This window comes from Lepisosteus oculatus, chromosome 7, assembly GCF_040954835.1.
Source record: "Lepisosteus oculatus isolate fLepOcu1 chromosome 7, fLepOcu1.hap2, whole genome shotgun sequence".
In the NCBI taxonomy this organism is placed as follows: domain Eukaryota; kingdom Metazoa; phylum Chordata; class Actinopteri; order Semionotiformes; family Lepisosteidae; genus Lepisosteus; species Lepisosteus oculatus.
In genome coordinates this window covers 9,045,577-9,072,635 of record NC_090702.1, presented here as the reverse complement: position 1 = coordinate 9,072,635, position 27,059 = coordinate 9,045,577, and the positions used below count along the sequence as shown (strand labels likewise).

General features: G+C 37.6%; 2 protein-coding genes across 2 annotated transcripts; both read right to left on the bottom strand.

The window, feature by feature from the left end:
• Positions 1-1,034: 1,034 nt before the first annotated feature.
• usp18 (ubiquitin specific peptidase 18) lies at positions 1,035-14,038 on the bottom strand. Its single transcript, XM_015353015.2, has 11 exons — positions 13,800-14,038; positions 11,063-11,154; positions 10,781-10,877; positions 10,096-10,241; positions 8,603-8,682; positions 7,425-7,565; positions 6,571-6,666; positions 5,303-5,467; positions 3,806-3,931; positions 2,324-2,367; positions 1,035-1,805 (listed from the first exon to the last, which is right to left on the bottom strand). The coding sequence occupies exons 2-11, from the start codon at positions 11,127-11,129 to the stop codon at positions 1,700-1,702; spliced, it is 1,068 nt and encodes a 355-aa protein (XP_015208501.1). The 5' UTR covers positions 11,130-11,154; positions 13,800-14,038; the 3' UTR covers positions 1,035-1,699.
• Positions 14,039-15,880: 1,842 nt separating this feature from the next.
• pex26 (peroxisomal biogenesis factor 26) lies at positions 15,881-27,059 on the bottom strand. The gene is made up of 6 exons (XM_015353013.2): positions 26,826-27,059; positions 25,445-25,669; positions 22,117-22,266; positions 20,981-21,279; positions 20,120-20,266; positions 15,881-19,021 (listed from the first exon to the last, which is right to left on the bottom strand). The coding sequence occupies exons 2-6, from the start codon at positions 25,666-25,668 to the stop codon at positions 18,918-18,920; spliced, it is 924 nt and encodes a 307-aa protein (XP_015208499.2). The 5' UTR covers position 25,669; positions 26,826-27,059; the 3' UTR covers positions 15,881-18,917.

The window sequence follows — 27,059 nt, the reverse complement described above, 5'->3', positions numbered from 1 at the left end:
TAAATGAACTTGGTTATAACTTCTACATTAGATACTCAAAACAAGTACATAACTCTTAGGAATTAAATTGATATCAACTGGTTGGGATAACAATTGAATTCTCGAGCTGTAATGCATTGAAGTTGAATACTCATCCAATCTCTGGGGATTCAGACCTCCTGCGGGCTCCCTGGCTCCGCGCCAGGCTGTGCTGTGTGGCTTGCGACGGTGCGCTGCTGATGCTCACTGACTGGCTAGTTAGTGTTGGCTTTAACTAGCAAAGTTGTGCTCAGGAGAAAAGTTACTGTGGGTCCCAGCAAGTCAGGAAGAGGACCGGTTCGTTCCTGACGAAGCGCTAGTTCTGAATAGTGATTCAGCTGTCCACAGTTCCAACCTGTTCACAAGGCTTGCTGCTGATGCTAACCTCAGGTGGATCCTCTGGTTACTCTCTGGCAACCTCCGCTCTAGACTCTAAGAACAAAGCAAAGTTCGGACACACTGGCCGTTCCGTGGTTGTCCGGGCTGAGTCTCAGGATGGTCAGGAGGCGCGCTGCGAGAATGTCCTGCCCTTGGGAGCCTTCTGCTCCTGGGCCGTCCTGCCCTGGAATTCTCCTTTGAATTCCCTTTAGAAAAGTCCACAGAATTCTCCTGAATCTTACTGAATCTCCCAGGCTCTCTATGTTGCCTGTTTTTACCTGGAGGAACTTCAGCTCCATCTGGCACTCCCTAGACAGATAGGCGCCAATGGATGACCATTGATCATGATAGCCAGACTTAGGTAAGTGCATCCCCCTTTGGGAGCTGTCCTTATCAAAGGAACCTTAAATCAGCCTGCATGAATAGTTTCTCTGTGGCTGCACCACAGAGATGAACAGAGAAATGGGGCCTCATTTGGGAAAGCTCAGAAACACTTAATTCTGCCTTATTAATAAGCCTTGCCGCTACAACTATTTAAACTGCCTAAAAAAGAAACTGTTTTTTTCACACAAAATTTGGAGGCCAAATAGTAGCTTTACAGCATATTGCTTATTTTTTTTAAATGCTTATTATGCTATTTGTTTTAATGATTATTTTCTTTCAGCTAATCATTTAACTTCAGTGGAGATATGTGTTTGTATAAAGTTTTTAAATGTTAGGTTAACATCTTGTGAAAATATTTTTACTGCATCTCATTAAAAAAGAAATTTCTGTTTGACTGGATAATTATTAGTTTGGCTTAGGATTTAAAATCAGTACAGCATCAGGTAAATAAAAAGTGTATATAGCATAGTACAGAGAATTAAGCATACATATTCTAAAATAAAATTACAATTATAAGATAATTCTTTTTTCTAATTATGAAATTGGGATTAAGAACTAGATAATTGTTTCCAATATAAAATACTCCATAAGAAAATTTTAAAAACAGTTCCCAAAAATACAGTTACCATTAGTGTACTTAATTTCCTTAACCTTATAAATTCATCACATAAGTATAGTATGTATTGTACAGAATATGTTTAACAATTGCAAAACAATTATCCAAAACACAATTCCATAATCATAATAAAAATGGTCAAGGCGATTCTTTAAAAATATAACAGCAATTCTGTGTTTGAGCCACATACTGGTGTAGAAATCTAGAGTTTACTAATGTTTCTGGTAAAAATTGGTTAAAAAAATCAAAATCTAAAATATTGCAACATGAATTAACTTGGCAATAAACTTCTCCAGCGAACAGTCATTTGGACTCGGTTTCCATCAGTTCAGAACCATGAGTTGACTGAGAACTCATAGAGGTCTCCTCCTCAATTTTCCGATACAACAGCATGTAGGCAGATCTACTCCTATAGCACATAAAAAACAGAGATTGGCACACAAACCAAGCAATCTTCAAAACCACTGTTCTAGACCAAAATTGAAAAATTCCCAGTTTCCTAAAAGAAAGTGTAAATGTCAAAATCCATAATCAGTTATAGAGTAAATAAAATGAAACTAAATAAAGTTATTTTTTAAATTAGAAACAACCCCTAGTATTGTTCTAGTTAGCACAGCTCCCTGTGCCATATTTTTTTAATTAGTCTGGAACCTTTTAAAATGCTAAGGTCCAATTTCTAAAATTTCAACCCACTTACCAACAACAAAATCCAAAACTAAATTATTGAGTAAATTATCACTGAGCAGGTTTATGAAGCCTCTGGTCTGCTGCCACCAAGTGACAGGTATTAAATTTGCAAAAGAAGAATCAAAGTTTTAAAGTTTTAATTTTGTCCTCTTGCCTTCTCTACCCTTTTGCATTATAGAACCTTTTTAAAAGTACTATACACAACGGTCCAGATTTCAACAGGTTTAAAACTGAGCTTACCCACTTGAGCTCCCGTATGTACTTTTTACATCTGCCCAGGAAGCCTGAAAGAAGAAACTATTGTTATTTCAAAGACAGAGTATATACAGGTAAGCTCTCACAGCAGGGATTTATTTACCAGAAGCTATTAATGAACCTCCTGTGTTAATAAATAATGAGAATTCCAGAAAAATATGTCTTAAAATAAAATAGATTTCAAAATTCTGATCCATGAAATACAGTATATTTAAGCAGAACATCAGCTTACAATATTTTGGGGGAGGAATGTTATGTCATAAGAACCTTACAGTAGCCTAGGGGTCTGTGGTCTCCCAGAGCCCAGTCTCGAACAGTGTGGAGCTTGTATGCTCTCTCCGTGTTTTCTCTGGTTGCCCTGGTTTCCACCAGACCTCCCAAAATCAGAGTTTGGTTTCCATGGGCTGGTTTCCCAGTCAGGGAGAGAGCAGCTCTGCCTTCTGCACCTGTGCACCAGAGTTAGGCTCTGATTTGTCCTAGCCTTCACCAGTTTTCACTGGCTTTCTGACAGTGCAAGGATGTTATGTCTTTAATTAATTAATCTCACCAGGTGTTTTGTCTTTTCTATCTGTAAAACTTCATATATTATCAACAGCACACTCTAAGTTTGTGGTGTGTATTACCACACGATATTGCTATAATATGCACCTCACAGCTTGCTGGGATAGGCCCAGCTCCCTCAAGTCCCTGTACTGCAAGTGGTTAAAAGATGGATGGATGGATATATACCCCACATATTGTGGCAATTACTCAGGATAACATACCCTGCATTATCCACTATTTCTTAGTTCTTAGTTATTATCCACTATTTCTCCATCTCTGCATCTGCTACACAGATTATTGCTTGATAGATAGATACTTTATTGATCCCGTGAGGGAAATTGCAGAATTGCATTGTGGTGATGGAATGTTTTTTCCCTGGGACTTCCCCTAAGTATTGTTAGGCTACAAGGGAACCATTTCTGGAATTCAGTATTACATTTTCTGAAGCAACTTATTTCTCTGTGGCATTTACAGTTTCCAAAAATATTTAGGAAATATGCAAATTCTATATCATACTACTCTACCAAATTTCCAAGGAGTGTGTCCTATGGCACTAGTTCTACATAGTCTGTGTTGTGTGTGTTAAGCTGCTGTTGCACTGCAATTTCCCTCAAGGGATCAATAAAGTATCTATCTATCTAGTCAGTTTGAAATACATGAACAGCTCCCTTTGTCAAACATCTTCCTCTTGGTCACATTTATCTTACTAACCTAGAGTTAGCTAGAGTGGTCAGTCTCTCTACATGGGCTTGTCAGTTTGACCAAGCTTTAGTTAAAGATGAACAGTGATCTGCAAATACAGTAGCTTTCTTAAAGATAATACAAGACAGTCCTGGTTTACTTCTAATGCAGGCTGGTTTGAAAACTGAAAATGAACAATAGACGTATATCTACTGTAAATCATTGGAAAGATTGGAGACTTACTGTGGAAATGGAGCTGTCATCAGCATGGTACCAGGTTTGTTCCCCTGGTGATTTAATGTAGGCTGTGTAATGCCCAAACATAGCTGTTCCTGAGTGCACTATGACAGCAAACAGTTCATATATATACTGTGGAAAACAAGCACACGTTAATAAAACAGAGTAATTTAATGCTTTGCATAACAAACTTTTTCTTTCTTTTGCATCTTTTCCACTATAAATCTTTTGTTAAGGAGTCGGAAAATGTATACTGAGCATCACAAAAACCGATCATTATATACTGTATGTATATGATTTTAGAAAGGTGCCAGTATGCTACAGCTTTCAAGAGAGCAACACCTCAGTGCTGTTTGTACATTGGAGGTTGGGGGGTTCTGAGAGGTTCATAAGCCAGCTTTTTTTAACCTGACAAGATGTTACAGCTAAACACAGTGAATAACATGCTCTCAGAGACCACAAGTCATGGCACTTTCCCAAGATCAACACATCATTATAATCTAAATTCATAAATGTTTTTTTAGTGCAACTACCAGTGCATCAGAAATGCAAAGTCACAACAGTTCAGCTGTGAAGAGGTGGCTAGATTATCTCCATTGACAGGATGAGGTGGTGTGAGTAACACCTTAGGTGGACTGACCAGCAGTGATGAGTGAGTTTGTATAGACCATTCTGATGGACTTCAGCAGGTTAGGTACAAATACAGTATGAAGAACCTTGTGCTAATTATTATGTACAACCAAATGCTGTGTATGACCAGGCAGGAGTGTCTAGTCAGCAGAGAATTCTAATTGTAGGGTCTGATGTTACCTTCAGAGACCTGCGTTGTCCAGGCTCAGAGGAATAAGAGGAATGGTATAGAATCCCACAAGACAGCATCTGCAACCTAGGGTATCATAGATCTACTGCTTATATTTCTTCCAGCCCGTGACCTTTACAGTAGACACTCCAGTGAACAACCCCTTTTGTTGTTGAACAACAAAAGATGGTCTCCATAATGTATTTACCTCTGTCATACCTGTTTAATAAGATTTCAGGGTATATTCTGCAATATGAAGTTTGTGTTTTTTAAGATAATGCAAATGTATTATAGATAAGGTTTTTTGATGCTGAGTATATATTTTTTCATAGCACTCTAAACTACCAGACGGAATTGCCATTTACTGCTTTACTGACGCACCGAGCAGAAATAAAATTATAGACTTAAAGGTGATGAGCATTATAATTTGTTATTTTTAATGCTTTTTTTAATATCCTTTTTTACATGTGCCTACATTTCACTATACTCTTGTTTTTCTTTCGCAACTGAAGATCACAATACTGGAGACAATAACTGCACTGGAGCTAAAGCTTTAAAATCGACCCTGCAAGTCTAACCTGAAAATGCATTTTTTTAACAGTTTTTAACCTGAAAAACGTTTTATCAACTGATTACTTTGCATTAACTTACATGAAACTTAAAAGCCCAACAACTACCTAATGAGGTTCTTTATTAGACCTTACCATTTGACCTTTGTTTAGCTCATGTTGGTCCTCATGAAGTATTTTCTGAAAATCCAGAATTTCAGGGAAGCTTACTTTACAGTTAAGCTTTCGAGTAGACCCTGAACATTGGAATCTTTTCAAGTGAATGACCAAGACTTTTGGCAGGGAGGTCAATTTAAATACCTGCACATACATGCAAAGACAATTGATTAGATTAATCAAGTCCTAGGAGATGCTAAGAAAAAGTGATTCTTTTGACATTTTTATCAGACACGAGTCTGTCCACTTATATAGTCCACTTTGCAAAAGCTTAAGACATCAATGTTAATTAAAGATTAAAGCTAAATGACAAGCTTATTTTCATCCACACTAAGCTGTTTAGAATTAATAACAGTTACAGCTGTTATAATACCTAAAACCACTAGCAGAGTCTTTGAGCAAATTGTTGATACTCTCATAACCTACATATACAGTATTAAATCTTGATTGTGTCTACGACTCTTGCACAGAGGCTTATGTATTGAATATATGTGGCTCTTTCAAAAACTACCCTCAATATCAAACGGAAATAATTTGTATAAACATCACTTAACTTACTCATTACTTCTAACCCTAAAAAACAGTAATGCAATGTCTTGTCAAAACATCTTCTTACTTTCTTCCTGTCTAAACATAGGACAGCCAGTTACTTTCTGAACCACGCCCTAGATTCATCTATCAGGCTGACACACAGACACATGTGGTAATGTCCAAACAATTATATTAGTCCAGCTGGCTTCCTGCACTCTGAGAAAAGGAAAGGAAACAGTGGAGCCTGTGTGTTACTATGTACTGTAATTGTCTTGCCCTCGCATTACAGGCTGTACAATGTCAATAAGGAATGTACTGAAATTAAGAAACCATTTTTTTTGTTTCTATATTATCATATGATGTTGCATGGAGATGAGTGCTGCAGGTATGCCTGCGTCTGAAATACTGATAGGATTACTAAACAGTTACAAACCTGACCTGACAAAGGTCACAAGAGTAAAACTTTGTCTTTTCTCTGAAATCAAGTCCAGATCACAGTGTGCAGGAGGCTGTTTGCCTTAGACTCACAGGTTTTTCTATGTCTTTCTATTTGGTCTATAGTATTATCAAAAAATACAGAACAAACATGCAATTCAGCATAACTCAGAACTTCTCATCTATTCTTTCTACTAAATGTTTATTTTACTAAATGTTTTTTTATAAGTAGATGCTTGTGTCCGGGATGAATGTACAGTCACCAAGGAGGAAGAACTAGCCTGTTCAGTTGTTTTTTTCTCTCCACAGTAGTTACAGTAACATTTGTTTCTGTCAGTTAGCTTTTGTGGTCGAAAAAAGAACTGGAAGCAGTTTTCCTGGAAACAGAAGGACAACAATCCAATTAGAATACAATGGCTACTATCACAAAACTTTCAACAATATTGTATCTATACAGAAATTATTTTACTGTACACATGGGATGGAATGAGTGCCATCGAGTCGGTGTCAACACATGGCAACCCTATGGATAGTTCCCCCGTCGTTATCCATAGCTTTTTCTTGGCAAGATATGGAAATACATTGCCAAGCCTTTCTTTTGCACAGATAGTGCTAGTGTTGTTGCCATTGTCATGGAAACATGATCCTCCGCCTCCAACACCGCCCCATACTGCTGCTGCCCAGTATGGGTTATTCATTGTACACATAGGGTGCTGTAAATCTACCTGATTTCAAAATGTCTTATTTCTCTTTACTATATAGTAAGTTGCATCAAATTATTTTTGCTTCTAGAGTCAAACAATCCTTGAATTCACTTAGTAAAAAGTGATGGCCTAAAAAGTTTCCACTGACAAATTGTCACATACTGTACAAATCCATAATGAATCCTCAGTATGTTTCTGTGTTTTATTAGTGTAGGAAAAGCCAGAAAGTGTCTGTTTCATGGATAGGCAGTAGCTACTGTATGTGTGCTTGAACGCAGAGGGTGAACAATACATCTACAAACACTTATCTTTAACTCAAATTGTCACTGGGACAATTTTAACAGAATTCTTAACTTTACTGATGAACAAAGCAACAGCTGCCAGTTGCAACACTTTAAGGTCACCAATAATATCTTCTCTAGGAACCTTACCACCATCTGACAGTTTTCATAAACTGATAGCGGGAAGCTGACAAAATAGCTGTTATTGGGTACGTCATGCATGGAATTGCAGCTCAGACACTTCAGGTGCTGTCTTACTTCAGTCTTGTACAGGTCTCTGATCTCTTGTGCCTTTAGCAAAAAAGAGGCACAAGATAAAACAAATACAAAGTTCAAAATTCAACAGAAACTAATTTGGTCTTGTTTTTTTTATTTAAAAATTACTATATCTAACTACTTTTCACCTTTGTTTACCTACCATTTTGAATGTATGTCATATTTCCAGACTCTTACAACAGAAGTTTGCATTGTCAAGCTCTCCACTTTTTTTCACACAGTTTCAAATAATCTGTTTCAGTTCTGTTTTACACCTGAATTCAGGTACTCCGGATTTGTGCCAGTAAATTTGTAGATATTGAACTGTCAGCTTATGTTCTATTTTCCACATGGCTACAGCTGTTTTACTAGTGACATCACTGTATGGTAACACTAAAGTATGTGTTATGTGTTATGGCATGTGGAGAATGACAGGAGCATGACAGGAGAATGTGCACTTCGATGACAGTTCTGATCATATCACTGCCACAATTGAAAAATAATCTTTATATACGATATAGGAACAAACCCAATTGAAGAACCTCAGTAATCTTTGGCAATTATGTACCAGCCAACCCATGACACAGCGGATCAGCTGTGTCTAACTGAATACTAGGAAATTTCAGAAGTGCTGTATTGTACAAGCCCAGAGTCAAATTTTTCCAGAAATGTAGCGTTAACACTTCTGCCCTTCCGAACTGTTCCATAGGATTTATAATTATCAAGACTAAGACATCTGCAGGACCGTGTCCCTGGTCACCATCCTGGTGTTTTGGTTTTAAATTTCTTATTCAGAGGGAAAAGTGCCACCTACTGATCTGCCACTTACATTATTATACATAATCTGAATTGTGACACTCCCTTCCTGAGTATGACTGAAATAGAGGTATATATCTTGCCATTATGGTAATAATACAATGCATTCCTATATTGAAACAGTATTTATGGATACAAAAGTGTATGTACTGTATATATCTAAACCACCTTCATAAGACATCCAACATCTGATAGGAATGAAGGATTCCAGTTCTAATGTCTAGACATTATACTGGAACTATTTAATGATCACTCACCAGATTTGTGTCACTCATCTGCTGTTGGATGAGATTCAAGATTAAAAGAAATACTTCATCAGCATCGTGCTGCACATAGACTAGAAAACAAATGTCATGTTTATCAGTGAGCTAATGCAAAAATGACAGTAAGAGAAGTCCGTTTAATGTTCATAGCAATGAGGAATTTTTCAAAGAGTTAGTTAATGTTCCTTGTCTTTTCACTTAATGTTAACCCACAATTTGATATTCCTGGGTTACATAAGTGCAGTGGAGTGTGACTATGAATAATATATACTAATGGAAAAAAGAAATGCAACACCTCCTCCTCCACACTTTGGCCCTCCCGTCTGCGAAGAACAGGCTAAAGAGTGACTCATCTGTGAAGATGACCTGCTAATGAGTCCATTGCAGCCTCTGTCTGGCCCAAGCCAGTCATGTGTGATGTCTAGGAGGTGTAAGCAGAGGGCCTCTGACAGGTCACCCTGCTCTAAGGCCAACAGCATGGAACCTCACTGTCTTGTCACTGATGCGGGCATTGTGTCTGCCAGCAATTTTAGCAGCAGTACGGGTGGCCGATCTGAAACGATCTCTCAGATGGACCAGTCTGATGTGTCGGTCCTGCTCTGGTGTGGTCACTCAAGTGCAACCAGATCTTGGAAGGTCATCTGTTCTGCCGGTCTGCTGAAACCTTCTCTGCAGTCGGGCCACAATGGAGCAGCTTATTACATAGTGTCTGGCAACGCTGGCACATGACATGCCTGCTTGCAGCATGCCAATGGCCCTCTCCCTCGCTTCTGGTGACATACGAGGCATTATGGAATGCCTTTTGTGTGGCCTTTTTCTTGCAGTGACCTTAACTTTGAAATAAGGCCTTTTTAAAGGTGATCTGATCAGGCATTGTTCAACCTGGACCTCGTTGGGTAAAAGTGCACCTAACGAGCTGTTATGTGATTGGCAAGTTGCAATGTCTCACTGCACAAGTTGTATTGTTGATCAGAGGGCTTAAAACAAATTGACAACTTTTTGTGAAAGTACATAAGCTATAACTATAGTATTCTCATTCCAGAAAATGTTGCATTTCTTTTTTCCATCAGTATATAATCCAAATATTAACTGTTTTCTGTTTACCTCTAAAGTTTTTTTCTTTAAATTGATGCACAAGGCCTGATGAATTCTCAAGATTAGGCTGTTTTAAATTAAAAGCACTGTGAGGAAAGGAATGCTTGAAAGACAAAATTCAAAATTTTCTTTAATGCATTGCTGAATGATTTATAGTCATACTATGGACATTTAAGTGACTTTTGATGGTGTAATTTGTTATTATTAATGAATTATTTCATTGATAAATTTATGTTCAGGCCAAGGTAAACTACTTATAAAACTACTGTACTGGAACTGACCTGGATAAAAAAACAAGGATTTCTTTTCACTGTATACTATTATATTCTGTTTAATGGTTAACAGATATACTTTTTAAAGACAATAAGGTAAGTAAAAGACTGGTTTAGTACATCGGATGTGATTCAGGTGCAGGCAGTACAGAAAATCTCTGTGCGCCTGAGTCTGTGACCTATCTTTCTGCATGACTCTGAGAACACGCTGAAGTTGAAGGGGTGTATTGCACTTCTCTTCTGCTGCTGTGCTTGGTCCATTCCATCTGAAAAACAAGAACGCTCAGCTGCCCTTTCTGAGCTCAGTGAACTATACAGTAAAATTCTTCCTCTATATGACAAGGCATCCCAAAGCACCTGCCACACAAAAAGCACATTTTCATGGCACATGTAACCATGGCCAGTAACCATTTATAAAAAACCATTTATAACTGGTTTTTATAACCAGTTATAAAAAAAAGCATGATTAAAAACAAAGAATTTTGGTTTAGGCTTTACAGTAATCCAGGACAGGGGTGTCAAATCCTTATCTTGGAGGGCGTATGTGACTGTGGGTTTTCTAGGTCTCTTAAAGCATCGGCACCTGAAGAGCTTGGAAAAGCTGTTAAAATAAATTGATTCCATTTAGATACAATAGGGAGATGATTTAGGTTGTTAAGAGTTGAGTGTATATTAATGGTTTCTTTCAAATAATAAACAATATATGCAGAATAGATTTCACTATAAACAGGGGGAATAAAATGCATTAAGAACATAATACTAAATCTACAGTAGCTGTAAACAAATTCAAGAAACCCAAGCTTACCTATCCAGTTTTTCAGTGAATTCCTCTGTTGCAAAGAATGACTGGAGTACAGAATTCACGCAACAAGACAGTCTGTAGTTTAAAAGGCCCATAAGCCCTGCGAACATCAGAATAACCTAGTGAGTATTCATTTTATATTGTATAAAATATAAAATACACAGTCCTCAAAGTCATCGGGTTACTTTCATCTCCAATCCTCAAGTAACCCCAGCTATCCACACGCTAATTTGTCACCAGCTGGTATTTTTAATCAATTCAATGTTGATTCCTCGGCTAACACACCTGGTAGCCTGGTACTGGACATTGAATCTTGAAAGGAATAACTTCTGGTAAAGCAGCGGCCAAGCATGTTTGATCCAATCTTGAAGAAAAGTCTGATAAATGAAAACAAATAATAGTACTTTAATACATTCATTCGATACATTCAAACATTAGGGTGACCTAAGGGGGGTGTTAATTGGGGGTGCAAGAGGTGACTCCTGATGACCAATATTGGCGGTTTGAGAAAGATGAAAAATTCTGCTGAAAGGTGCAGTCACTATCAATACCTGTGATAAAACCAGATATAACCAGTCCCATTACCAATCTGTTCTTAATTATTTATAGTTAGTGCACTGGCATGATCACACCACTAGTTTTCATAATGAAAATAAAAACAAAACAAAGCTTGCCTGCTCTGAATTTGTACATATAGTTTGAAAGCCTATAAACCAAACAACAGAGAGACTGATACACTACAGGGCAGGACAGCAGATTAATAAGGTCTGCAAAGGTACTACAAAACTTGAGTTCATTATATTTTTGAGTTATTGAAGGAGGACTTTTGACCATGTGTACATTTGTACACCCTGTGTAAAAGTAGTATTAGAATTTACCCATGGAAAGGAAACAATTAAGTTTATTCCAGTGAACATGAAGTGGACATTACAGTTAACACAATGGCTGTCAGTCACACATACATCACTGGCGAGAACAAATTTGCTGATCTTAATCTCTTGGTACTAAAAGAGTCTTGTAGACTTGCGTCCACTGTGGACTAGGATTGAATGCACCTATTGTTACCAGCTTGATGAGATAATCACAGAAATTCAGGTTTTATTTCTCCAACCACATAATAAAATGTTACAATCCAGGAACTTTTGCAGTTCACATCTTATTGCACTGTCCAAAGCCTCACTCATAACACAGAAATAATAAGGATTATTTGTAATGTTTGCCTAGCTGCAGGTGATCTTAAAGGCAGGTAATCACAGATGATTAATATGGGTTTTCTGGTGTATTATTCTGGTTAACAATAATAAAATATACTGTAAACATTCAACAGCTACAGACAGCAGTATAAATAAGGAAGACAGAGAGAAAAAAGAGGGACACAGACAGAAGGAACTCCAATCACCCTCCTCTTTTTCAAACCCTGTCATGCAAGAGGACCTTGTTCCGATCGGTCTTGGAGACCAGATTCAGGCTACTGTAGGTAATCTGAACCTTGCTCTTGAGATCCTGCTGTCCTGGTTGAAGAAATTATGAAAAATGTTCTACTAGCTGGTGACATTTTTTTTTAATTTTGAGCATCCATGTTGCAAGAAAAGACTTTTAGTTCGAAGTCATATACTTTTATGATGCAGGGTGTATTTCTGTTTCTATGTAATGACTGTTTAGTCATGACATATTGTTTCAGGTTTCTGGGATAGCATTCAGGTTTGTGGGTCAGTAAAACATAGGCCTCTGAAATATATAGTATATATAATCTTGTACCCTCTTGTGTTGAGAGGGTAACTGGTGTATGTTGTGGAACATTTTGTGTTGTTTAGTCATGGTATTTTATTGTTAATAAATATTTGTCTTATCCAAGACTCTGATCTGTTACTCTTTCACCAGAACTGTGCCAGAGACTATATATTTTTCAAACTGGAAATTATTAACTGAAGTTTGGGAGGGATAATAATGACATGTCAATCTCGCACAGCAGCAGCTGATCACCATCACCACCAAACTAGCTCCATAAATCCTCTCTAGCATGCCTCCTCTGCCTCATCTCCGTGTTAAAGCTACTGTACCCCTTGGTTCACTCAATCTGAATGGGGTTCAAGTCTCCTCATCCCTATGGCCAGGAGGCTACCCGTTAACCAATCAGGTTAAAACAAACTCTTCTCACCAAATAATCCAACTTCTCACAAAGCATTCAATCCTTGGATTTAATTTGACTGTTCCCACATAATTGTAACAATAAAATAACTCCCTTTCAAATACCTTATAGTGTTCAATGTGAACTTCAGCCTATCCTAGTGAAAACTGGAATCAAAAGGTTATATTTCTACAGTTTGTAATTTTCCCATGTACTGTATATGCGGTTTAAAGTTTAGTTTAGTTTAAATTGTTGTACTGTACACACATTTTCCTGTCCCAGAAAAGACAGAAATGCAGAGCATTCCATCAAGATTTTGAAATCAAGATATAAAAGCCAAAAATCCTGTTGTTGTTAAATGATCTTACAGTAAATTATTGAAAACAATTATGGGTTAATATTAATTTATAATAATACAATAATTGTTTTATTAGTTCTAAAATGTCATTATTTCCAATTGGATTGTACATGCAAGACTTTGAGCAATACTAAAATTCACAGGGGTTAATCACGTCACCATGTTAAACCAATATCACGAGGAAAACAGACTATCAAAGGCCAGAGAAACTACTTTATAAGTTGTAGGACGGTTGCACTAGAATCAAACAAAATACTCTGTTGCATTAATTTAAAAAATATTACAAAGGTATTATTAAATGGCCCAATAAACATAATAAGTAGTAGTTTACACTGAGCGCAGTGATGTCCTTACTCAGCCCCCAAAGAAAAAAAAAGTACATACAGTATAGTTCTGCATTGCTCATTGTCATTTTTAAGAATACTATAGTTGTGACTTCTGTATACTAAATGCCCCAATCTGTTAAAAAGAATATTGTCCAGACATAGGCTTCAGGACGTCAAGTGACAAAAAGATGAGAACAAAACAATACTTACTGTATTTCGAGTAACTCGCATATCAAATGATATACATCCTCAGTTCGATTAGCTCGCTCATCGTCATGTCGAAAATAAAAATTCACGTTAAAAAATACAATTTCAAATCTAATCCTAACTTACTGTACAGTGTTTGTTTTGTAATGAGTAACGTCTCTCGGTCAACTCTGTGTCTGAATACAGTATTGACAGATTACAGTTGAGGTACCCAAGCTACTGAGTAAACAGATGTTCGTCTTTCGGTTTCGCTTCTTCAACACTGTTCATTGCAGTTAAAAATGAAACTTAGCCGTTTCCCCGGTAGAAAAAAATCTTAAGTGCGGGACGGCAGGCTGATTGTATATTTTGTTATTGCACCACTAGAATTTCGGTTAAATATATAATATACAAGATAAAACGAAATAAGTATAGGGTTTTTTCTCACCACTTCATCCTCAAAAATGGGATAACTGTGTGCTTGCCCTTTTTTTACCCATTCGCGTGCCGAATAAAGACATCCTCGGGCACGTTTATCAGACAGGCTTACTTCCAACAGCAAAATTCTGTTTAATAAAAATTAATCGTTTTTTATTCTAACCTATATCCACAAGGTTTTTGCAAAGTATTTAAAGTGCTAATGATGGAATGACAACTCAACATTCGTGACAATATATGTACAGTACATTAGCCTCATACTGTATACTGTACAGTACATCACTAGAGAGAGTATTTAAAAAAATGAGGACTGTGCTTCTCGGACAAATGAATTTTCTGTGCATAAAACCAGGATCACGGGGAAGATGAAGAGATCAGCTAATAAGTATCCATACTGCACACTGGTCATAAAAGCTATTTATATGAATTTGACATTCTGTACATAAATGACAAACCTAACAATAAGATCACATTTTGAATCCTTCCCACAAAATTAAAAAACATCCCCACAATTTAAATTTAAAGTCCCCTGGAGACAGATTTTCAATTACATATAACATATCAGTTTCTGCCATCAGTCTTTAATTTGTTTGGCTTCTATCTGGTTGTAGTTAGGTGACAGCATGGAGTACTGTTAGGGCTCTGGAATGCAGAGGTCATAGGTTCAAATCCCAGGTGAAACAATTACCTCCTCACCAGGAAGGTTACAATTGGAAAAGTGAATTTGTTCTCAATTCACTAAATTGGTTAAGATAAAAGAATTTTAAAAAACATGGTTATACTGCAAGCATGGGTCCACAGCACTAATCACAGGTTAACAATATTCCAAGTGGTGACACTAAGAAATAATCTATGGCTACAGCTGAACAGTCAGTGGAAGAAAATGTTAAATATACTTAATGGTTCAACACGTTCTACAAACCTACTCTGACAATAATAAGTATGGGGCCACTCAGAAAAATAAAAACAACCAAGGTAATGAATCAATATATTGCATTGCTTGAAACAGGAAACTCTTTGGAGACTAAAGCATGACTCTAGCAGCACATTCTACCACACAGCTTTTTGTCTGGCGTGTGCAAATGATCCAATATCAAAATATCAAATACAGTGTAGATTTGTGCCAACACTGAACGTTTTGCATCACTCACTCATTAGGATCTACCAATAAGGTTTCAGTGGGGATAAGATCAGGGGTCTGCAATGACTTTGGCAATGATTTCATAGCCTGCTCTTCCCTCTGATATACAGTAAGTAATTCAAGCATATTCCACATTTTTTAAAGCCAATCCAGCCATCTAAAATACCGGCTTTATCCTTAAGAAGGTCATGGTGAACCAGAGCCTAACCTGGCAGGCCGAATCACACAATGCAGGACTACACCTTGGATGGGACACCAGCCCATCACAGGGCATACACTTGGGGATGGATTGTCCAATTCAGGGACACCAGTGAATCTGAACAGCATGTGTGTGGACTGGGTGAAGGGGGGAATAGAGCATGCAGACACAGGAGAGATACAGTAGATCTGCCAGGCAGATGAGCTAACTGCTATTGCTACTATGGCAATTTACTGATGAATGTTGTGCTGAAAAAGATACACATAATTCAAAAGCCACCTTTCTGAGAGTACTGCAGAAGTTGAAGAATTCGTTTTTCAAACATCACACATAAGACATTTTTTTTAATTTCCTTGAGTGTACCCAAGTAAAACAGGCAACACGTTACGCTACTTACATTGGATTTTCACTGGGCAGCAGGATCACATGAAGGATTTACAGTCATTATATCTCTTGGAAACCTTTGTTTTACAGAAAAATATGAATACCCAGCATCATACTTCACTATTTGCTATCGTCTTCACCATAGTGGAGCACTCCTGCAGTGAAGAGTTACACCACTTGTACAAAGAATTTATGGACAGAAACACAAAATCACAAGCATTGTTATATAGACCATTTAGGATAGCTCACTGACAAGAAATTATACAAACGATGTTGGATTTTATAAAACCGATACTTTCACTTCCAAAATTTTGATGAAAGTAATTCTTTTCACTGAGGGACAGTACAAAGCAAATGGTACTGAATGGAGTTGGGCTGAAGATCAATAAGGACTGTCAGTACAGGAATGTACATATGCAGCAGACTCCGAAATTATTGGCACCCTTTGATAAATATGAAGAAAAAAGTATTAATAAAATAAACCACATAATGATATTTAATGCTCATGTTAGGGGAATACTTGTCCTCTTTTTCTAAAACATTTTCTCATTTTAAGGTTCAATTGCAAACAAGCAATGCTGTTTTATCTGAAAAACACAGGTGCCAAAATTATTGGAACCCTTCAAATACAATCAAACACATTTGAAAAAAATAATACATTAATACTTGTATGAGTTCAATTTTGTCTTAAGGAACTAATGTGTGTAGCTTAGTTACTTCCTGTTTCCCTAGGGTATAAAAATGACGAAACGCACACAGGAAAACCTTTTGACATCTGTAAGCATGGGGAAGCTGAAAAAACTAACAACAGAAATTAGGCAAACCATTGCTGATCTTCAAAAAGCAAATAATTTTAAAAAAGTAAACCCTTCAAAATACCAATATCGACTGGGAGTGGATGCTGTGGTCAGATCAAAATTGAACTTTTTGGCCACAGTCATGTTTGGCGTAAGAAGAGGGATGCATATACTGAAATGAGCATCATACCTACTTTAAAATTTGGTGGGGGATCTTTGATGCTCTGGGGCTGCTTTGCTGCCAGTGGTCCTGGGGCCCTTGTTAAGATCGATGGCATCATGAATTCTCAAAAGTAGCAGAATATTTTGGCCATAATCCTGATTGCCTCTTAGCTGCATCTTGGCCGAAGATGGATCTTTCAACATGACCATGATCCAAAACATACTTTAAAATCAACAAAGAAATTGTTGACAGAAAAGAAAATCAACGCTTTGCCAACTCAGTCGCCAGACTTGCACCCTATTGAAAACCTGCGGTCTGAGCTGAAGAGGGCTGTCTATAAGCGCACACCTACAAACCTCAAGCACCTGGAAAGGTTCGGCATGGAGGAATAGTCTAGAATTCCTCACAGTGTGTTCACCAATCGGATAAAGCATTATATAAAAAAACTTACTGCCATCATCCTTCCCAAGGGAGGGTCCACCAAGTACTAAAAACAGTAATAATTGTAATAAAATATGTTTCTTTTATTTTGGAGAAAATAATTTATAATAGTTTTTGTCTTGGTTGATTTCATTTAATCATTAATTCAGCATAATTACTTATGTTAGAAATATATTTCAGTGCTTAATGAACTCATTGTTTTATACTTTTTTTCTTCATATTTATCAAGGTGTGCCAATGATTCCGAAGTACACTGTAGTCTAATTGTTTTAGTGGATTTTTGGTTTTTGTATGTAATATTTACAATGTCCTCTAGATTTACAGTAATCATACAAAAACCTCTTATAACAGAATGAGATATGGCCTGGATAATGTAACTTCTTTAAAAAATTCTAAAAATGTTATAATCATAATAAAGCATTGCACATAGCAAAGTTAGAATTAAATATTTGTCCGAAATAATTAACTGAATTTCAGAAAACACAATTGGAAACACAAACACATTTTTTCACACCTCTAAGTACTCTTTTAAATAAAGTTCAATGAAAACAAATCTTTACTTTTTGCTTTGGGAAGTGCAGATATATAGAGAAGCCTCCAATAGTGCATTTAGCTGTGACTGAATGACTACATCTGATGGACAACTGGAACCATGTCTTATAATAAGACAAAACATACAAACATACGTAAATTGATCTTTTCGACATGCTTATCAGTGTTGTTTGGCTAAAAAATGTGAAGCTTATGCTTATATTCATTGGTTAAGGGAGAACCATAATACCCAAATACCAAATACCCAATTCCCTGTGCAAAAAAGCTCAAGCTTGGGAAACCATGCACAATCCAGCATGACAGTGATCCTCAGCATGCATTCCAATGGACAATGACGTGGTTAGCTACACACAAAATAAATGTTCTTTACTGGCCCAGGGTCTGAAGGAACTAGAGCAATCCTGGCTGGAGGAATGGTTACAATTCTCCCTTTAAAAGCACTAGAACTTCATAGCAGATTATAAGAGGCATATAGTGTAATCTATACAAGATTGGGATTTACAAAATACCAATTACCTTTATGTTTTCTGGATTTAAACCAATCATGACATATGACTTTACTCTGTCCAATGCTATTTAGATTAAAACATAACATTTTCAGATTCATTTTAAGTGAGACATATTATCCAATACATAAATTCTTTCTATGATGTTTTGTGTTCCTACTGTATCAGGGATATGAGCAAACCTAGAAGGAACTGTATATCCTGTATGTAAAGACATCCTTACAGCTCAGATTACAGAAAATAAAATGAAAAACACTTTACAGCAGCATCCATGTTTCAAAGGTATGTTGGCTCTGAGGATTGGCCTTCATTTGAAATCTCCTGCACAGCAGCACAGTATATCTTAGGACAGTCCAGTTTTATTTATTTCTCTTCTCTCCGGGTCTTCTTGCAAAATCTGGGCCTGATTAAAAATAATAATAAATAAATAATATATGGTATTTACTCAAGGAGACCACCTGTAGTTCTTCAGAGTCTGCAATGAAAGTCGGCCAAGTTTTGAAAAAATGCTGGATTGTTGCTTAGTCTGTGACAGCAGCTCTGTAATAGGGTGCAAACATAGTATCCCACATCTGTCGGAACATCTGGAGAAGATTGGAGATCCAGGGAAAGGCAGAAGGAACAGCTGAAAAACAAACACGAGAGGGGAGTTGTTCATTTACCTCCAGAGTAAATCCTTAGAGCTTTAAATCTATATGAATACCTAATTTTTCTAGTAACAAAGTACAACTATCTGTTAAGGAACATATAGATAATAAGTCACACATAGTGAATAAACAACTCTGTTCTCTTCCCCAGCTTTTCCATTCAGAGTCTTTCTTACCTTTCCATTACACTGTATCCCATATATTTTATTACAACATGTGTACATAGATACTTAAATGTCCACTGCTGTGGAAATCTGTCATTTTCTTCTCCCATAAAAGTACAAAACACACAAGCAAAATAAAGTTACGTAAAATCACCAAAAATCCCAACAACAAAATTAGTAATACATAAATAAATGGATGAATAAATAGGTAGTGGGGGGATGACATTTACATACATTCTTTGAGCTGCTTTATTATAGAATGCACATAAATAGTTGCCATCGTTATGAAAAAAAGTGAAACTGATCAAAGCAAATAATATTTGGCATTTAGTAAAATCATTTTTCACAAATATCAAATATTAGTTTCAAATGATACAGGTAAGACAGTGAGATGGCACAATGATGCAGTGGTTTGCACCTCACAGTGCTTGGGCCCTAGGCTCAATTCCTGGGGTACCATCTGTGTGGAGTTTGAATGTTCTTCCTATATTTGCATGGGTTTCCCCCAGGGTGCTCTGGTTTCCTTCCACAGTCCAAAGACATACTGGTAGAGTACTGGCTTTAGGGGGAAAACGGCCCGGTATGAGTATGTGTTTATGTATGTGTGAGCCCTGTGATGGACTGGAGTCCCGTCCAGGGTGTATTCTGACTTGTATTCTGCTCCTCTGTGACCCTGAACTGGATAAAGAGGTAACTGAAATAGATGATAATGATATGAAATAATGCAGGAGTGATTAAAGTTCATATTCCTAAGTCAAAAGTCAAAATGGTCCTCTAGCTCAGCCTGTAGAAGCACATTGATCACAGGAATTGTCACTCCTAATTTAAATCTTACAAATGAAAATGGTAAGATTGCCTAACTCATGGCTTAAGTTCCTAATTACAGGACATCTGGAACCTTTTACATCTTACCTGGGTCCACTCTTATTAAAAGCAGGTACAATAAAACTGCAGCAAGCACAGTCTTCTGGAAGGGAAAAGCACGGAATCTTTTCCTGACCAAAAAGAGGGCTCTGTACAATAACCTCACCGTGGAATCCAACCTCTGAGAAACAGCACCTGCAAGCAAAATGGGAAATTAACCTGCAACTCCTCTAACTAGTTCATCTTTTGACAATCTATGAGCTCAGTGGCTAAATTTAGGTGGTTCAGTCATGAACCTGCAACATAGGAATTATGGAGATCATATTCAGCCAAACCATCCTAGAAACCCATGATGGCAACCTAATACAGTATGTGCTTGTTATACTAGAAATGTTGTTTCTTACAAGCCAACAATATTATGCAAGCACCCAAAGCTTATTTATTAGGCAACACACACCTGGCTCACAGCACATTGTTATACAGCTCTTCTTCAGGTTCTCTTATGTATGGTGTTTCTCTAACTGTATCTTATATACAGTACAGTAAAAACAGGAAACACATACTTTCACTGCTAATCAATACCACTGTAGTGCTTTGACAAAATTAGCTCTTTAGTTTTGTTTGATAAACTGATTTAAACAAATTCTACTTACTATTAAGAAGGCTGTTAGAAGCACCCACAGTACACAGACCAGGACTACAAGAAGGGTTACTGGCTAATCGTGTTCTGTATATCAAACTGAATTCACATACAGAAGTCACTGAACCACTTCCATTTTTTCTATACAAGATATCTATAGTTTTATAATTTTCCAGTCAGAAGAATAGTAAGACAATCTCAATGCTTTCTTTAGTGCTGAAGAATGATTACTAGACAATTTATCATCTTTGAAGTGAAAAGGGACCTACTTCTGCATATCTTCTGTTCCAACTCCTGGGCCTGACTAGGGCTCTGTGGCTGGCTGGAACTTCGCTTGTGTTCAATGATGTCCACTGCCACCTGCCTCTGCTCCTCGCTGAAGGCTGTGCTGCTTTCTGCCAAGGCCTGTGCCTCACCCAGCCTGCCCAATGGGACTAGGATGTGCAGGAGATAAAGTTCTGCTACAGCACCATACCCAGGAAGGCTTTGGTTGGCTGGGCTCCTCAACCAATCACCACCAGCTTGCAAGACCACAGCTGGTTCATCCACCTTAGTGTAGAGAAGGATGCTATATGGATAAAACAACAGCATCTATTGAGTTTTGAGTCTATTTGGATGGTACAAAGAGGAGGTCCATAGCCCCATGAAAGCACTTTATCACTGAACAAACATTTGCACAAAATTATACACATCAGTAGTTTTAAATCAATCTTTTGAGGAACATGTAAAAGTGACTGGAAATGCTACATGTTTGGCAGTAGACTATAGTCACACATAGAAATGTGCAGGAGTTCTTATTGAAAAAGAGTAAGTTATACCAAGTCAAAATATATTTGTTAGTTAAAAAGCAGGGTGTTTCAGATGTAAAGATAAAACAGCTCTGCAACCACTGTATGCACTTGCGCAGAAAAGCAACAATGAAATGCTACTATTAAAATTCCAAATAAACTTTAAATTGTCTTGCAAGAAAATCCATGAATTCAGTAATAGTTATTATTCTAATTTGTAATCAACAATTACCGTTCTGCCTCACAACACATTATACACAAGACAAAATACAAAGATGTTCAGGGTTTTCCCTAAGGTGAGGCAGAGTAAATGAGGGACAGAGCTAGGGACATCCTGGCACTGTGCCAATTATTTTACGCACTACAAGATCTACCACTCTGATTCAGAAACGAATACAACAGAGTATATGAGGACAACTGATCCTCACTCTTACTACCCAGCTTAATATTTGCTATTTATCTATATAATATTTGTCTAGATAATTTGAGCCACCTTTGGGGATGATTAGTAACAGCCTTCTCACTGCAGTGTTTTTCCTACACTCTTTCCAGAAGCTTTGACGGTAACTCTCACCTAGTGAGACTAAAGTTGAAAATAAATGTCAGAAAAAACTCACCACATTTGCATTATTTTTGCAGGTATTTTCTCTGGAGTTCCGTAGTACTGCAGGATCCAGGGGAGGACTCCTCTCCATTGGTTGAGTTCTGCAAGAGCCTGGACTCCAATGGTGCAAAGCGCCACCTTTACTTCACTGCATCTGAAATTGCTGCACAGACAAGAGCTTCAAATCAGACATACTGTAGAGTGCAACCAAAGGGGGAAACTGTTTCAGACGAACCACTGTAAACATTTCCAGGGGAATTTAATACACCAGCTACTGCATCCTTATTTTACATTCTGCTTGTACAGAGAGAAAGTGAAAAATAATTGAACTCAAGGGTTTGCAATAACAGTCCATCTACAGCACATCACAAACAATTCTACAGGTCACAGGGTAATAATCTAGTATCTGGACTATTCTGTTGGGCCCACAGCATATAAGCCTGTTTCTCATTCATAATGTGGATTCACTCATTTCTGCTTGAATGGCCTTGATTCTTCAAAAAAGGATGAGAAGCAATTCATCTTAACTAAACACCCAATTTGTATCCTTTTCAGAGCCGGAAAATAATAATTTAAGCAAATACTAGACTTCTTTTCAAACACTATATTCTCACTGAACAGTAGAGCATACTTTTAGCTTAAGGGTCTTTTCATTTAAATTGAAGAAAAATCCAGAAAAATAGATCTGCATTCTTCTTTACAGAAGCTTACTAGCGCTACGGAGAAAAAAAATATCTCGTTTATACTAGATAGTATTTTGTTTATGTGAGAAAAGAAAAGTGTCTCATGTAAGGTAGAAGATTTTTTTTGTCTGTGGGGCCAATAAGCTTCTGAATCTGAGACAGATGGTATGAAACCAGATGAAATACTGTATATAAGCTCCACAATTTATATTTCCATATATGTTATAGAATACATATACATATATTGTAGAAGAATGTGTTAAAATGTACCTATGAATGATGCTGTACAGAGAGCAAGGTAGATCTTCTATAGAAATTGTATCACACTTTTCATCCCAAAATATCCTAAAGCACTAAAAACTTAATTTGCTACTGCATGACAGACCCATTATGCTCCAGCACCCCAGTGCACAGCAGATCAGATAAAGTAATGAGAAATTATTTCGGTTTAGGATAGGACAGCCCTTCTGTAGAAGTACACAGCATTCATCTCTCTGCTTTGGCCACTGGAATAATCTTAATGATCCAGTAAACATGATGACATCTTGATTTTTTCTTCACACTCTTCAGTACTACCTGTAGACTAGGCTTGATCAGATACAGCGACAAAGCACTTTATGAATCATAACTGGCGTCTTAATGTGTTATGAACTAATGTCCCTTTTGATGTCTAAGGAAATACTAAATATCAGGTCAGTAGTATGGAGCAATGACCAGGGCTCCTGATTTAAATCTTGGTTGGAACACTGCTGTACATCACTGCAATTTCTCCAGGAAATGGCTTGCAGCAGGAAAGGGCACACTCCAGGTCATCACCATAAAGGAGAATTTGTTCTCAATTTACTTATCTGGTTAGATAAATAAACAAGAACTTTCAGCTGTTCTGGTCACTGGGACCTGTGGGACGGGTTGACCCAAAAGGGCCCTGTATTTATTTTGACTTTCCTCCAAGTTCCTGAATTTCCTCAAAAAGATGTACAGCCAAAAAATTGTGAGGCTACTCACAGTCAGAACATAGCAGCAAATTCTGTCAGACTCTATGTTAATATACAGTGCCTTTAGAAAGTATTCACCCCCTTGATTTCTTTTGCATTTTGTTCCTGTTACACCTCCACATTTAACACATTAAAAATTTTTTTCACTTTTCAATAACACAATAAATTAAACATTTATGAATCTTTTTTTTTTAATTCAAGAACATTCATTTCTCCAGAATGAAAGACTTACATTTCTCATTAACAAAAGTATTTAGCCCCACCCCCAGTCAATACTTTGTACATAGTCCTTTAGCAGCAATTACAGCCATGAGTCTTCTCGGGATTGTCTGTATGAGCTTTGCACATTTAAATTGTGGTATTTTTGCCCATTCTTCAATGCAAATTTGCTCCAACTCTGCCAAATTAGATGGAGAGCATCTGTGGAAAGAAATGTTCAGGTCTCACCACAGAATTTCAATTGGATTCACCTCTGGGCTCTAGCTGGGCCATTCCAGAATACTAACCTTCTTTTTTTCAAACCATTCCTTGATAGTTTTTGCCATGTGCTTTGGGTCATTGTCCTGCTGGAAAATGAATCTTCAACCTAAACGCAGATCTCTGGCTGACTGAAACAGGTTCTCCTCAAGGATTTGCCTGTATTTGGCTCCATCCATGTTGCCCTTGATGGCAACAAGCTTTCCAGTTCCTCCTGCTAAAAAGCAACCCCAGAGCATGATGCTGCCACCACCATGCTTGATGGTGTTACCTGGGTGTTCAGTTGTATTTGGTTTCTAGCAAACTCCAGGAGTGATTTAATGTTGGCCTTTCTCAGAAGTGGCTTCCTTCTAGCCAATCTCCCAAAGAGGCCAAATCTGTGAAGTGCTGAAGAGATTGTTGATGTCTGGACAGTTTCTCCCATTTAAGCCAAAGAGCTCTGCAACTCTGTCAGTGTTGTAGCTGGCCTCTTGGTCACTTCTCTGACAATTGGCCTTCTTGTCCGGTTGCTCAATTTGGTAGGACGGCCTGATCTTAGTAGTGTCTAGGTTGTGCCATGTTTTTTCCATTTTGTTACACTGGACTTCACGGTGCTCCTAGGAAGGCTCAAAGCTTTGCCAATCTTTTAATAACCTTCTCCAGTTTTTTTCCTCCTTACAACTTCTTCTCGAAGTTCCACGGGCAGTGCACCATCGTCACACCCCCGTTCGTCCACCTGCCCAGTTCCTCTCCGTCTCCTCCCCGTGTCTGTTGCACTCCCTTCCGGATTCTATCGTCTGCATAGGGTCCTGATCTACTCTTCGTGACATTTAGTGTGATATCTCTCAAGGTGGTTGAATACCTCACCCAATTTAGGTTGTTAAAACAAAGGGGGTGAATACTTATCAATTAAGAAATTTTCAGATTTTTATTTTTAATATAATTTTGAAGACGTCTAAATACTTCATTTCATTTTAACATTTTAGAGGAAAAAAATCCCATTTAAATATGTTTTAATTTGACTTTGCAACACAGTAGAACAAGAAATCATCAATGGGGGTGAATACTTTTTGAAGGCACTGTAAACTACTTAATTTTATTAATCAATACCCAGATTTCCTTGTCAATCTCATTATTGGCCCCCAAAACATATTGCACTATTATGAGTACACAACACGCCCTTGTTTGTCTTTGGCTGTAGCGGTACCTTGATGTGTCCTCCTGCTCAGGGACACTCCCCATGCTGTCCAAACCTCTCTCGCATGAATCCAGCGCTGCTCGAAAATCCCGCTGCACCATCAGCTGCTCGGCGGCGGTCTCCAGCAGGCTGAGCGCCTGAGCCGAGCCCTGGGACAGCAGCGGGCTGCTGCCGAGTCGCACCGAGCCCAGGCCCCTCACATGGGCCAGAGAGGTGGAGGAGCTGCTCCGCATCCTTGCAGAGAAACAGAAAATATTCACTTTCCACAGCAGCGCAAGGACTGCGTCTTCTGTTAAGATACAATGCAACAGCATGCAGATTTGTGTTCACTGTCATAATTCCTTCAGCAAATCCTATAGTGCCTTCAGCAAGTCACCCACAATGGCTACATGGACATACAGTTTTCATTGTATTTGGCATACTGCACTACTTGGACATAATGTATTGCATACACCCTGGACACATAGCAACTCTATTTATATTGAGTTTATCTTATTGAATTTCTATTGCACTATTATCTATCATTATGTAACCTTATTTTGCAACTTTAATTCTGTGATTTTTATCTCTCCCAGTGAGCTCGTAGAAAAGACATTCCATTGCCAGCAACTACTGCTGCACACTGTGTTGTTGTGCATTTGATAAATAAACTTTGATTGATAACTTCAAATAAGAATGAAAGCACTTATTCATCTATCCATCCATTTTCTAACCGCTTTATCCAGTTCAGGGTCTCGGGGGATCCGAAGCCTATCGCGGGAAGCAACTAGCACAGGGCAGGATACACCCTGGACAGAACTCCCATCCAACACCACAGACACAGGCCCCCAGCGCTGCAAACTAGCAATGCCAACTACTGCACCATCATGCCACCATAAGTAATCATTTATTCTGCAAATAGGCATGCATGTACATGTGTACTGCATATCAATCCACTATGAAGTTACTAATCACTCTGAATACAATACTCACTTGTTTCACTTAAGAAGTGAAAAACCCGATCTGGATACTAATGTTAAGTAATTCAGTATGTAAAGGCATAAAAGTATGTAAAGGCATAAAAAAACAACGAAAATCTTTGCGAATATGCATTCGATTAAGAATTTATTTTTAAATTGCAGATGTTAATCGAAAAGTGTCAGGAGGTTTTATCTCCGTAAAAAGCATTACAAATAATTCACTCCATATAGTACGTTTTATATTTATTCTGAGTAAATAACCATCTAACATTTTCTCCACCGTTTGCAGAACTGTACGACAAAAGTTATTTGAGTTTTTATTGATCTTTTTGAACCATCAATCCATTAACACTAACATCATTTTAAAGAGATCATTTTTAAAGAGACTTTTACTTACTATACTCTTCACATTTACTATATAATATACCAACCTTTCACGCACTCACAGCACGTTTAATCCTGTTTCGCAGAAAACTGACTTTCACTATTTAAAATTGAGCAGGTAACATTAATGTATTTTACCACATCGAAACGCAAGAGGAAAAGAAAGCAAAAAAAAGATATTGTGTTGATTTAGAAATCTGCGTCTAAAAAATCAAAACCTTATTACACTTTTTTCCACATCAAAGTTAAAACTGATCAGCTACACAGCGGACATACTTGGA